The 16,167-nt window shown below is 24.6% G+C and overlaps 1 protein-coding gene across 2 annotated transcripts; it reads left to right on the top strand.

Annotated features, from left to right (window-relative positions):
* Positions 1 to 8,406: 8,406 nt before the first annotated feature.
* Positions 8,407 to 15,301, top strand: LOC132930114 (probable phosphoserine aminotransferase). 2 transcript variants are annotated; one of them, XM_060995789.1, is made up of 9 exons: positions 8,407 to 8,692; positions 8,748 to 8,821; positions 10,322 to 10,449; positions 13,257 to 13,372; positions 13,436 to 13,597; positions 14,369 to 14,463; positions 14,582 to 14,751; positions 14,818 to 15,075; positions 15,159 to 15,301. In XM_060995789.1, exons 2-9 carry the CDS (start codon positions 8,756 to 8,758, stop codon positions 15,271 to 15,273), a joined length of 1,110 nt encoding a protein of 369 aa, XP_060851772.1. In that variant the 5' UTR covers positions 8,407 to 8,692; positions 8,748 to 8,755; the 3' UTR covers positions 15,274 to 15,301. The 2 variants fall into 2 exon arrangements, with proteins under 2 accessions (XP_060851772.1, XP_060851771.1); XM_060995788.1 differs by having other exon boundaries at positions 8,411 to 8,649.
* Positions 15,302 to 16,167: the final 866 nt, after the last annotated feature.

The following is a 16,167-nucleotide window of genomic DNA, read 5'->3' as shown; positions in this document are numbered from 1 at the left end:
ATATTAAGGATTTCATTGACAAGTTTAGGAAGTTTGATATATAATATACAAGTTTGGAAATTCATATAGCTAGTCACCTTCCGAAATGTACAAAAGTGTTCAGACAAATAATGACAATAATTCAACCTTCAACCTCTCGCCATTATGCAGTTCATAAATAACATTGTATTCATAATTCATCGGCAAACTATTAATATAATAAATTATTATCAATCATAATTCATTATACATATATGGAAAAATAAAGTTTGAACTGTAGGTACTGTAATTTTCGGGGAAAAAATATTCCTATCTTAAATAGATATAGTAGGTTGTAGGTGTATAATAATATAATTGCTATTAATTGGCAACTGACAAGAGAAATGTAATAATTATGTAACTATATATCTTGGTATACTGTTCAAGTTTTATATTATTTTTAACAGTAATATTTTGTTACATAATTACATTAAATTAAATTTTTTTATTTATTGTTCATAATTTTTATATTATAAGATATTAATGGTAGTTGTACGTGAAAAATTAAAATTTTTATAACGAAGACCATAGTGAATTAGAAAAATGTTTAGATTATGCTGTGCCTGACATAAACTATATACTCTTACAGTCTTACTATTTGATATTTATTTATTTTTGTTTACCTCTGTCATACTCAAACTAAAATTATGTTATGATAAATTATTATTATATAATATTTTATACAGGTACCTAGTTTGAAAAATAATAATTTTTAAATTAAATTATTATAGGTACAAACATTTAATATTGGAAAAGATGTCAGACAAATACTACCCCACTTTACAAATTTAAAGTTATAATACTATAATAATAAAGTAAACAAATATTAATAATTTTTTTCTTTTAAGATAAGTATCATAATATTCACGATAAAAACTTATATGAAAAGAAAATACAAGTTTCACATAGTGTAAATAATTTTTATTATTTTCCGATACTTGAATGTAACTAACCAGTCTTTCAGAACCATATCTTATTTATAAGTATTTTTAAAATTCAATTCCATTCATTGCTTTAGCTGTTAACTAAAACTGTAAATACTGTTCATATCATATATTCATATTATTATATGTGGTACTGTGGTAGATAAAAAGTACTTGTAATAAAAAGGTGCTATAAATAAAATGCAATTTTTACAAACACCTATCATTTATATATTTTTTAAAAATCTTGGATTGAAAATCCAATAGTTAAGGTATTCGTCAGGAGAACTCGACAAATTACAATCTGTTGGAAGCCTTCACGTAATCCGAACAACATCTTTTTGGCAGTTTGTCATATTCACCGATGACTGAGCCATGAATAACCATTTGTCTACAGTAACCCTTTGGGAGATTATTACTTATCTTTTACATATGAGTATACGACAGTTTTGTTAATGATATCGACTACGATGTTAACATATATAAGATGACAGATGCCATTATGTCAACACTACTCAACACGTTATTATATAAGGAAATAATTCTTGAAAAATTATTGCAGACGCCCGCCATGCGTGATGTATCATGTTCTGTATTCATGTCTGATTATATTATTATAGGTATATGCTTATTCTGTGTTAAGCAATACTTAACACTATATTTTCACAGTATACGGATTTTGACTAAAAAATTAGTTTATTTAGTTTATTTATTTAAAATATCTGAAATTACTATTTCAATTATTAATAAATTAATGTTATTTACTTATATGTTTACTTAAATTATAACAATAAACATAATATTTAGAACTAGCTGAAATATTTTATATTTGACTATCAGTCTATTATAATTTATAAATTATAATCTTTGCTGTTTTTTCGAAGTTATTTTACTTATATAATTCATTTAAATCTATTGAAATAATAAAGGTTTAGGTTTTTCAATTTTTAATTTAACCTAACCATTGTTGTTTGTACCTATAGAAATATTATATTTATACATAACAGTACTACACTGATGAGAATTTTCATTGAGCGAATTTATTATCTATATATATATTAAGTAAATAAGGTTATCTGTGTTTTAAATTTGTAAAGTTTTCACTGTACATTGACAATATTTAGAATGACCTATGTTATCAATTTTTTTCAAATAAAAAGCGATAACATAATATGTTCTTTTAAATGTCCAAACCCGTTATTTTTGCAAATAGAAATACATTTATATTGAATTACACTTAGTTACATAATATAGGTATTGTATATTTTTATATGAAAAAATGATCTTCGAAATAAAAATACAAATTTTCCAAATTCTCATAATAGCAAAATCTCATAAGTGGAAGTGCAAAATAATAGTTAAAATCGTATCATGATACATCCCTATTATTTTAATAAAACGCATAAACAGTTCTTACACAATAGTAGGTACAATACACGTGTTTTTGTTATAAATTCAAAATTGATTCATCCATAAAGTACAATATTATGTCATAGAATAGAACTATAGAAGTATGCATGGAAAATATTATATACAAGAAATATAATATATATTTTATAAATGGAAAGAGATATCCAAAATATGTTACAACTTAAGTCCATTTACACTAAAAACTGAAAACATTTCGGAGAAGGGTCACTGACTTTCTTTCAATAGGTACCTTTTTTTTATTTATTAAAATAGATAAAATTTACAATCTGTATACAAATAATACGAAAAGTAATTTTGTTGATACTTATTTGCTTTTACTAGGCTGAACGGCTTGATGGAAGGGAGCGTCCATTGACACTACTTCCAAGCTCTTTCAATACCTAGGTACATAATCATTCTGATACTATAGATGAATATTACACTTTATACAGTATAAAGTCCATTTATATTAATATTATATTTACAGAAAGAAAATTATAATAATAATAATTAGGTATAATATGTATACTATATATTATATCTATATTATAGGTGGCATAGCCCACTAGGACTATCAGAATATCAGAAAATTACCCCATGAATCTGAATTTGGAAATTAAAATCTGTGTAACTTAGTTCAGATTAAGCTACCAAAAAAATATATAATATTTATTTACACAGGCAATATAAGTTAATACATACTTATACACCTATATTATATCAATTGATTTGATTTTCAGCATCATTGTTGTATATTATCAGGATACACTCTACTTACCATTATCTAATATCTATTCTACATAATATTGTATTTAATGATTTATAATAATTATTATATTATATGTTGATACAACTTTATATTATATATAATATATACAATAACCAAAAGATATTTTAAATAAAATTACAATATTATATAGCAATACACTTAAATGATTTTTTTTTTTTTAATATTATAGATAATTATGAATTACTGGTAGGTATATAAATTAAATTTTCTTTTACAATAGAATAATTCCCAATTATAAATAGGCTACAGAATATCTGTTACAATTTTAAACCAGATATAAAAATTTTTATAAGTAATTGTATTGAAAGACGATCGTTTATTTATCAAACGCTCAAAACGTCAAAGTTGTTGCAAGTGCCAATTTTTAAAAATATGTGGAAAAAAATACGAAAAATACAAACATATATTGAGTTCATACATGATAGTATGCTACATATATTAAATAATAACTATAAAGATAAAATATACAAGTATATAATATATATATAAGCATTTATATGTATGTAACTTGATCTGTAATTGGTTTACATAATAAATTAATAAATATTATATAAATTATAATTTAATATATTTTACTATGAAGGATGGAGTGGTCTGATCGGACTATTCTATCATTAGTCTAAATAGGTGCTGTAAACCTACATGACAATACTAGACACTAGTGTATATTCTCTAAGTTCAGAAGAATTTGTTTCTAAATTGGTAGTTATAAACGTTGAACGGTAATAATAACGGTTAACCAATGTCTTATATTCATGGTTTTGATGTTTTTTGGAAGGGGAAGAGACTTAATGGTTATTCTAAATTGCAATAAATAGAATGACAGTAGTTCATTTTTACTACACCTAATTTGTTATAACTTTTAACTACAATTTTCTTTATTATAAATTATAAGTTTATATATATATAGCTTATTATTTATGATAAAAAAAATATTATATAATTATAAAAATTATTCATAATTGCAAATTTTATTTATTTTGTATAATGGATTAGTTTAATTATTATTATAGTTAATAATAATAGTTTAGATTATTTACTGATTATTGCCAATGTTCTTTAAATAACATACTTAAAATGTTTTATTATAGATTTATATTTGTATTATACTAATATCAAATAGGTACATAAAATAATATATTAAGTATATATCGTTGTAGTATCGTAGTAGTGGAGTGTTTTTATTGTATGGGTAAGGTAGCTGCGAACCCTTATCAAGAAGTTTTAGAAAAATTGTTTTTGGAATACCTATAATCAATGCATTACCATACTAATACATAGGGACATAATGATACATTATTCCAATTTTATTGAATTTAATACTTATAACGAAATAATTTAATATTATAAAGCAAAATTACTATTATATAAACATTTATTACTTCTACTAATAATATTTAGGGGAAGACGTTGCAATACCGTATGTTTAAGCTTTCGTGGTTTTTAAATCTTGTAATTTTTTACAGAATTAAATATTTTTAACTGGTTACATAGAAAAACTTACGGTCTATAACTTTTATTTGAAACTTAATTACGTTTTTTTTTTATAAATACGTTCAATTTGTGTTTTAATTTTTTTGGTAAAATACGGATTTACCCCAAGTTTGGGGTAAATTCGTATGTACCCTGGAACAAAATCGTATGAGGGTAAAATTCTTGTATAAAAACACAGTTCATTATATCTTTTGGAAAATTATAAATTTGTATTGGACTTTCATATAATTAATTTATTAAACGTGACAAAACAACATTTAAAATGTCAAGTAGTATAGGTAGTAAAATATTATATATAATTTCAACTTTAAAAATTTACCTAAACAATATTTTTAGTCTTTCAAAATGCTAACGAATTACCAATACAATTCAATACTATTAAAATGCTTGTTTAAATTGAACCATATCAATAGTGAAAATATAAACGTTGTAAAACCATAATATGGCGTATAACTATACGATGTTGCCCTACAGGCTACAAGACTATCAAAAGACATCAAGCTTCGTATGAAACATTAAGTAAATAAATTAATGTATCTAAACTACAAATGTAAATTATCTATCAAAATATCTCAAATAATTATTTGCTCAGTGTTATGGCGTCATCAATAATAAATATGTTTCTGATTATAGAAATATTGCCACATAGATACACATAATATTATTATTATGTAGATAATTTTTTTTTAAGTGAAACCGAATAAAGTTCGAATAAGTGTCCTAAACTTAGATACTCTGATCTCATTACACAAACGGAACTAATTCTAAGGTAATATTTAGTACGAATCATGAATTAGATTTAATTATGAAGGTAAACTGAATCTACAATCTATATGTAAATATTATACATACAGCAATACTTCAATTGGAATTTACCTTCAGATGAAACACAAAACAGTAATAATTTATAGATGGTTCGAACGATATACCACACTTAAAGTCAGTATAAGTTAGGCTATAATAATATATTATACTCATTAGCGCCATACGGTATTTGTGTATTACCTATTTGGCTATTTCCGCGTGGTAAACTACCTTAAATGTAAAAATAAATACATATCATTCATTGCCAGTATGAATTAATACTAATTATATTATAATATTTTTTTTTTGTATTTATTATAGTGGTGATAATAAGTGGCGTAGCCAAGATTTTTTTTTTTTAATAAAATAAAATAAATTTAAAACCATGGTAAAATAATTGAATGAAAATGATAGTCGATAGCGTATTAACGTGAATTCGGCATAGCAAAAAACATTTTACCACGACCAAATGATTCTATTACTATATTATCAATATTATATTTTTGATATAAATACGGCCGTGAGGGGGGGGGGGTTAACACCTAAACCCCCCTGGCTACGCTACTGGTGATAATGATAATAAGTTACTACAATCATCACATAATTTAAAACTAATATTTTTATTGTTGTTTGTAACTTTGAATAATATAATATTAATTCTTAAAAACTTAATAAAATAAAATACATTATAGTAAGTTGTTATACTTTAAAATATTCTTAAATTATATCATATTATGATAGAATTTTAAGTTGTACACAGAATTGATTTTTTTTGGGGCAAACAGGTTTGAATACAAAACTGTAATTGCTAATCTAGTTTTTTGTAATCTAATCTAATTTAATCTACTTAATCATCTGATCTATAGATTATGCCTTAATTATTATTGGAAATAACTACATCAAATTTATTTAAAAATATTTATTTGCTAGATAATATATTTGGGGTTTACCATTCGATAGTTTATGTTTGTTGTGCATTGAACCCTCATGTGTGGACAACATGCTTTAACAACTTTTATATTTTAAAAAAGTTTTTACTAATCCGATAATATTGAAATAAAAATTAATGACAAATTTGAAATTCGAAGAGGTAATTTAAGAGTTATAATTAACGGCTATATAAATTTAGTAAAAGTAGAACAATGAAAGATGGAAATTGGTTATGCTACTAGATTTTGAAAAATCAGTTCATGTATTAGTTAAAAATGTTTTTTCTGGTTATCGAATTGGTTGTCGATTCCACTTACACCAATAAAATTGGTTTTGTAAATGACAAAGTAACAAACATATATCGAAACATTACGCCTGACAACTCTGTACTTTCAGATTCACAATTTTCACTTCTTATTTGGGTTGAGGAGCAATTTTTATACCAAGAACAATTATTGGCCCAGAATCTTTCCATTTAAATTATAACCAACAATTTTAAAAACAAAATTGAAATCATTAAAATTGTATCAATGTATTAATGGAAATTCAAACGTAAACCAATATTTAAAAATAAACAGCATTGAAGAAAAACAATAAATAAATTATGAAAAGAAACTGAAGAAAAATTAAAATTTGAATAAAAATGTTGGGAAACTTATTTAAAAGAAAAATAAATATAAAATAACAAATAAAAATAAGGACCACGTTTTGTGGCAAAAAATTAATTAATCACATAAAATGAAATTAGTATGTTATTTAAATGAAAAATTTTTAAATATTTTTGAAAAACTATGGGCCAACTTTCTTGTGTTGTATTTTAAAGGAACTTAAATAGACTCGGAATTAATGATATATGCAAATATGTGGAAAGAAATATATATATAATATATAAAAAAGTGCTATTAAAAAGGAAAATATTACGCCCAAGCATTGGATGGATTTACCCCCAAAAGTGTTTTGTTTTGTATAAATTCACCTCAAATATGTCACCGATTTTTCAGTTTTCTATACCATGTTAAGTTAAATTTGTCTTGCAATATACTAGATCATTAATCGGAAGTTCAAGTTCATAACGCTTATTGAAATACTTCCATTTAAATGTTAATAAGATATTGTAAAAACCTATTTGCGCTGTACCATTGTCCATTATCCACTAATAAATGTGTAAGAATTATTCATTGTGTACTCGTAATAATACTGTATAATTATGTTTTATATTATAAATATTATAATAAATTTTTATTTTATTAGTTTATTTAAAGTCGTATTTATAAAAATCTGATTAATAAAAGTTAATGTATTTTATATTGAGGACTTTTTATCCAACTATTGTTGAAACGAACTTTCTGTCAGGGTTCGGGATAGCTACTGATTGCTATTGTCTGTACTCTATAATACACATATTTCATTAACTTGTATTCAAACGTTTTGCGAGGCGAGAAGGAATTATATAATAATTATTTCTTAAGCGTTATTTTAATCGATAACATAATAATTGTATGGACCACCAATCACAATTTATAAAGTGGTCTTAATTATATGATCCGATTGAGATTATAACGTGTCAAACGAATATTTTCCACGAATCAATTACGATTTTCGTATGACATTAAATATATTAATATAATAATAAATTATCGTTTTTGTTTTATCGGTTTCGTCATTCCACGATGATTTATTCTCGTATCACCATATTATAATTCCCAGTCGAATTATTATAATACTTAAATACTACGACTGTTACTATTAATAAAAATAATCATACTAATTTGTACACGTAATATACTGTGTAATGTATGCGTGCGTATACAGAGACTTGTTGTAGTGGATCTACGACAATAATGCATGTTATCTCTACGCGACGTATAAATTATTTGCTGTCGATCGCGCGATGCGATTAATCCCCGGGGCAAATAATCGTTAAAAAACGACGAATTATTATCAACGTGTAGTGCGACGCCTATATAGTGTACGTACTACGTAGTGGTAGTGGTAGTAGTGGGACAACAGTACCTACATAAAAAAAAAACCAATTTATTTATCCTCCTCCTCCAGGGAAACGCGTCTATGTAACGATTTAGCAGATCACACACACACCGGACAGTCTTATTTTTCAACCGGTTAGGTTAGTTCGGTCGGTCCGTTCATTCAGTCGGTGTCACTACGGCCACGCGCTCGTCGACGTTGTATTTCGTGGGATCAACCAATATTATTGTACGTCCGTGGCTACTAAATCTATTCTGTTCGTCTTCTTTCTTTTAAACGAATAAAATATAGCAGGTAAATCCTGAATCTAATCCACCTACTGCTGCTTATAAGAAGTGTTCGTGTATCGATCTGTACAATCATAATTGTGTACTTAATATTATAATTTATAGGACGTAATATGGCGCAGTCTTCATTGAAACAAGTGATCAACTTCGGAGCCGGACCGGCCAAGATCCCTAAACAGGTAAATTATATTACTATGTATGAAATGCATGTTTAAGGGCTAATTCTCTTAAGACAAATCAGTAATTTTTTATGCAACTTTACATGTTTATAAAAGCAAATTTATTTATTCATAATTTGAGTTTGAAGTCATTACAATATAACATTTTCAAAAACTAAAATTATTTTACTACTTTTTATCGATATACTCGTAGTTTTTAATTTTTGACTCTTCACATGTCCATCAATTTATTATAGTACTCCTGTGCAACTCCATTCATTGAAAATGTAAGTGCTTATAATATTTATTATTATAATTGTAACTATAATTAAAATTTGTTTTCTTTAATAATTTATGTGAAATATTTTTTTTAAAACGTAGTGTTGTGATGACTTAAAAATATTTTTTACCCAAAAACACTTAAACTTACTGAAAAATTATAGTTTTAAAAAGCTGTGGAATAAATAAGTTAAAAATTTAAATTATGGTTAACTAAGTTAATTATTTTCCATGATGTGCAGACATGTAGTAACAAGTTAATCAATTTTTTAATTATGTAAAAAAATTAAGTAATTTTTTCCTAATAGAACTTATAAGTTATAACTCCATAGATTTAAAATATATTTTGTTTTATTGGTACAAATAATTTATTTAATAGAAAAATACGGAAACATTATTTATAATTTTATATCTAAGCCCATTCATTATAGTATATACGTTTACGAATATCTACCTTTTTTCAAATATATTATTTTGCATTATTTAGTGGTCTGATTTACAACTCTTACAATCAATTTTTTTCATCGCAAATCAAAAAAAAAAAAATCAAAAAATTTAGTTGATAAAAAAATTAGACTCAATAAATTGGTTAATGAATTTTATAAAATTTCAGAAATTTCACCCACATATTAACCGTTTTTATTAAAAAAAAATAATTGTTCTCAAAAATTGAATGATAGTTTGTAAACTTACACAAATATCCGCAAAGGTACATAAATGAAAAAAGTCAATAATTCGTAAAATATGTACATGCTGATAAAATCTAAAATTTAAAATCTTTCAACATTAATATTACCAAACAACTTATAGTTCAAAATTTAAAAGGATGTCTGAGAAATCATGGTAAATTAAACTAATTAATAACTCTTGTTAGGAGTATTCTATCTTTATAAAGGGCTCATCCCTTTTTATAACTTATTATTTTCTCTTTCAAAAAAAAAAATATATTTAACTGAATTTTAATTAAGTTTCTTTTTTTCTATTTAACTTGTAACTATTACTAGTTAAAAAAATAAAAGTAACTTTTGACTTTAAACTTAACTCTTAACTAAATTTTTCTATATTTATCTACTTAGTTGACGAATTAAAAAATTGATTAACTGTCTGACCTCTCTGTATTGTAAATTAAACAATCATCATATATTATTTTATATTATCCATGTGAGTCACGCACCCCATCTATCTTATCTATCGGTAAAGAACATATTGGTACAGTATATACATTTTTATTTCCACATTTAGGTTCTGGAACAGGTTAAAGACGACCTTTTGGATTGTGGTTGCGGCATCAGTGTTATGGAGCTTAGTCATCGGTCATCCGAGTACACAGCCATCAACAACCGAGCTATTGAGTTGTACAGAGAATTACTGTAAATATAAATACAATGTATTCATAATTTTTATTATACATATTGGTATATAATAGCATTGGTGTGCTGGTTTTGACAACGGGATCAATAATCTGCATTTGTTCATTAGAATATTTTAAATAACGTAAATAATATTTGTTTCACAACCATGTGTATAATATATGATACATTATACGTGTAACTGTGAAACCAGCCTAATAAGTAATAGGTACTACTGATTAATACTTTTGATTCCATTACACATATCAATTAAGTACTTATGTAGGCATAAGTTGTCAAAAATAAATAATTAAAAGTAAAATAAATCATATTTAAAAATTAACATATTTTAATATTTAATATATAACATTTTTGAATCAAAATAAATAAAATATATTGATTTTTCTGTATAATATTTGTATATAGATGTATTTATATTTACATGATATTGGCAAATTTAAGATTCTGAGTGAAACAATATTATGTGTTTTTTATTTCAATATGTCTGGATGTTTTGGTTTGATTATAAACTTTGTTTAAAAAATTGAATGTAGATTATATTATGGTGAAGTTTATGATATTTTCCCGTTTTCATTTAAAATATAGGTAAAAAAAAAAACCAAAAAATTCGTTCCATTTTACAATCTTCAATTTTTCATGAAATTGGTTTCGGGTTTTTTTTTATTTTAATTTAAAAAGTATCAATGCAATAGAATCTTGAAATTCCTTTTCAATTATTTATGATAACAAAATACAATTATAATTAAATTATGCATTTATTATTTAGCAGTTTGGGGGTTAATATTAGCGTTTCAATAACTTTATTACATTTTTTCTTTGTTAATCTTTCATAAAACGTTGAATTTATAAGTAACTTTTAGTAAAAACTGCTTAATAACTAATTATTTTAAAAATGACAGTTTTAAAAAAAGATTCTGAGTAAGGCTAGGAACACTTTTATAAATTAAATTAATAATATAATGGTAGATTTAATAACTATTGGCTATTATATGTATATAACCTTGAATAATGCTAAATATACACAGAAAAATAAAAGTGATGGGTTAGTAATAATACAGATAAATGATAATATACAGTTAATAATACTACTAATATATAAATCAGTGTTAAATTATAAATGCATTATGCATATATGGTAAAAAAAAATTGTTACAGTATTATACTGTATATTATAATACATTTAAAATGTATAGTGATAGCTTAAGATGTTAATGTTATCTTGGTATTTAAAAGTGTATAACTATCGGCTTAATAGAGATTATTTGAAAGTTTTAGTCTTATGAATTACTACTTGAATTTATACTTTTAAGAAATTTATTTTTAAACTATCAATCATTTTTTAGAAAAATTATATCGTACATTTTTTCGTATAGTTATAAAAATGACTAAATTTTAAACTTCGAGGATAGTTTATTGTTGAAAATTTAATAAAAATGGTACTTTGGTTAAAAAAATTTTTTTAGTGCTTTTCAAAGTAATCAGAAAAAATAAAAAATAGTGAAAATAAGAATTTTACATACACCCATTTTTAATTTTATTTTTCTAGTTGTAATTCAATAATAAATAATTGTACCTAAGGACATTAAATTATTATAAAATATTTATATTAGTATTTTTTAGATATAAATTTAAAATTATTTTTGGCCTTTTATGAAATCTGATAATAGTTTAATACTACGAAAAGCTGAAAGTTATTTTGTAGTTAAAAATTCATACAATTTTTGAGATCTGAGCATTGAAAATTTAATACAAGACTCCTCTGAATTTTTTTTTTATTGAAAATTTAAAAAAAAAGTTAGTGTAGTCACAAACATTTTTTATGAGTGAATTTACTTGTAATTCGTAATTCGTTAAACTCGTAATTAAAATGTTGACAATACTAAGATACTGGATATTTAAGTATATATAACAATTAATGATATATAACTATGCTCTAACTCTCTAAGTATATAGGTGGCTGGTATTTAAAATTTTTTGTTTGATAACATTTTTAGTCTCAGTTAAATATCATGAAAATGTAATACAAGATTCCACGTATAGTTTTAAAATATTAAAAATATATATGCATAATATTTTTATTAGTATTTAAGGTTATGCATTTTGAAAAATTTGGTTAAAATAATGAAATTTTGCAAAGTATTTTGTAGTAAAAAAATTATAAAATTTTCAATTTTAATATAGCTAAGGTTTAAAAATTAAATACATAAATCCTTATAAGTGTTTCAAAAAGAAACATATAAGTTCAACAATACCTACAAATGCCTCCATTATATTTTACTTATAGACATTTCAATTTTAAGTTTTGATATAGTCATATTGTAATTAAAACAATATTATTTTAGAGACTTTTTTTCGATATTACGTACCTTTATTATTAGTTAGTACTTAGTATACACATTACACAATAGATTTTTTTAAAGATTTATTGTAAACTATTTATATCGCAAATCTATACACCGTAGCGTATCCGGATTTTTTTTTTTTTGAGGGTAGGAAGGTTAAAAAAAGCTACAAATACAATTTTTTTGAATTTGTGGTTTTTATTATAATTATACATTTTATTACTGTATTACGATTAAATTAACAGTTTGTATTTGTAAATATTTATCTTTTTTAAAACTATAAATGTATTTTAGACTTTAGTCTTAATTTTTTGGCAAGTTTTATTTATCTAAAATGTTCTAAACGTATTGCTCATTTTATTGAAGGTTAATTATTAATACTTTATACTGAATTATTATTACCTAAGAATTCTCAAATTTTTAATTTAATATGGTATTTATACAAATGTAAAATTTATATTATAGTAACATCCCAGAAAACTATAAAATATTATTGATGCAAGGAGGAGGCACCGGTGCTTTTGCATCAGTAGCGTTGAACTTATTACACAGAGGTGCAAAAGCTGACTACATTTTGACAGGTTATTGATTTAATTTTAATTTTATGAATATGTTTTTATAATCTGTGATATTTTTTTCAACAGGGGTTTGGTCTACTAAAGCAGCTAAAGAAGCATCTAAATACTTAAATGTAAATCATGTGTTTCCAAAACCAGAAAAATTTAATGGGATTCCCGATCAATCTACATGGAATCTAGATCCAGAAGCTGCATATGTATATTATTGTGATAATGAGACAGTGAACGGTAAATATTTTTTATTTAATTTTGAATTCCGAGTGGAGCGATGAATGTATTGATTTTACAACGATGTGTGTTTTTTATGGTTCTATACACGATAAGCAGTTAATACTTTGATTTTCAACTTTTGTAGGGAGCTTCTGAAAAAAGTTGGATTTATTTAGTGTTTTAACAGGTCAACAATAAAAAATACATAGAACTTAACAAACTAATAAAGTAAAACAAAAACAAATAAATAAATAAAAAATAATAAGAATAATAAAAACTGGAATTTTTCCGCAAAACTAGTCTTCAATTGATTTTGTGTAGGTTACTCCTCAAAAACGAATATTACATAGATACTTGAAATTTCAACTAAATTAGTAGTAGTGTGGACTTCTATTTATGAAATATTTTTTTTTTAATATTTTGAATTTTTTTTTCCTATAAAATGTCGATAAAAATGTTTTTTCTGGGTAACAACAAACAAAGTTTGAAAATGTATTACAAAGTTCTTCATAAGTTGTTATTGAAGCTATTTAAAAATATAACTGTTACATATTTTTCGCTTTTTTGGCTATTATAGATATATTATGTTAGATTAATAATAATAAATTATAATTATCTCAATAATTATTAAATTATTTATTTCAATTAAGCATTATTAATATTATTATTATTATTTAATCTTAATATTAATTAACGAAAAATTGAAATAAATATGTAATTAGTTTAAACGAAATATATATGGACATATAATAATGTCTAAAATAAATGTTTTTTTTTAAACTTCCAAAGGAGTTGAATTTCCTTTCATTCCCGAGACAAATGGTGTTCCATTGGTATGTGACATGTCATCCAACATTATGACGAAGAAATTTGACGTGACCAAGGTAAATTACTTCAATATAATATGTAATCGAATACGACAGTCTTATTTTTTCAATGATGATGTATTATATTTTCGGTTTAAGACACGTAATCCTATTAATTTTGTCATTTCACTTAAAGTTTGGTGTGGTGATAGCTTGTGCGCAAAAGAATCTCGGTCCCGCGGGTATAACTGCAATTATTGTACGCGAGGACCTTCTAGGAAAACCAAGTCCGCTTTGCCCACAAGTCTTCGACTACACATTGTTCAATCAAGAAAATTCTTTGCTTAATACACCTCCAACTTTTATGTAAGTTATTAATTTTGAATATGTTTATATGAATATGTAATTTTTACAGTCTTATAATTCGAATAGAGTTTATATTTTTTCGCTTGTATTACAATGGGTGAAAAACCAAGGAGGTCTTGCTGCTATGGAAGCTAACTCAAAAGCAAAAAGCGAACTTTTATATAAAGTCATAGAGAATTCTCGAGGCTTTTATTCATGTCCGGTGGCTAAGGACTCTAGAAGTCGCATAACTGTGCCGTTCTGTCTAAATGCGGGAGCTGAGGCTGACAAGCAGTTTCTTAAAGAAGCACAAGACTTAGGATTTTTGCAGCTTAAAGGACACAGGTATTCAGTTTTTCTTCTATTTGTGTTTCATATTAGTTTACGTGTGATTAAAAACTACATATTAATTACTTGTTTGTTTACAGATTGGTGGGAGGAATTCGAGCAGCCATGTATAATGCTATGACTTTAGATGAAGTGACAATTCTAGTTGAATTTATGACTAAATTTCAGGAACGAAATCCACAATATTCCGCCTAAAAAGAATTAAACTATTTAATATCTATTATTTATTCTTTGTTTTGTTTTGTTTGTTTTGTTGACATCACGAAGAGAATGAGAAATTACAGTTCCTTTAAACAGAAAATATGAAAATAATATTTTGAAAATTTGATCTTTAAAAGTTAGTTTGTGTTCAAGTAATTGTACACCACAAGATTGAGTTTTTATACTTCGACAGTACAAACAAATTGAGAAGTATAATATATATGTATATTGTATTCCTATTTGATTTGCTTTTCATTGACAAACAAACAAATACACAGTTTTCTAAGGGAGAGAGACAAATAATGAAGAAGTGAGAGCGAGAAAAAGAGAGCTTTTAGCGAAATAGGATATTTTATTATTACCGAGGAGGTCGAAAGGATAAATCAATGTCAGGGACGGGTAGCGCCCAGATAGTGGAATAAATTAGCATTCTGTTTTCTCAAAAACACGATTTTTAACAGGAGGCAAACGTGAGACTAAAGTAATGAATTTATAGACATACTTAAAACCTTGAAACTTGATGACACGGGCAAAACATAAATAATCATATTATTTATCAATATTTGGGTGTCACTCTTACACTTTTTAAGAGTTTTATAAAAATGTACATCATTGAATTTCTATTATTTGTTTTGGTTTCACTTCTTTTCAAAAGAGTATTGGTTTTTATTAAAAATGTATTGAGTGATCACACATAAAATATTAATATTTTTATGTAGGTATATTAAATTTAATTTAAAATTAAATGCAATCGTTTTAATTAAATACCGTTAATACTTTTATATATAATTATTTTACAACAAATTTCTAAAATTAACTTGTTTGGCATATCTAAAGGTACGAGTATTTATTCTAGAAAATGTAATAACTTGTAAAGTCAATATGTCA

This window comes from Rhopalosiphum padi, chromosome 4 (genome assembly GCF_020882245.1).
Source record: "Rhopalosiphum padi isolate XX-2018 chromosome 4, ASM2088224v1, whole genome shotgun sequence".
In the NCBI taxonomy this organism is placed as follows: Eukaryota; Metazoa; Arthropoda; class Insecta; order Hemiptera; family Aphididae; genus Rhopalosiphum; species Rhopalosiphum padi.
This window is presented reverse-complemented; position numbering and strand designations above follow the sequence as displayed.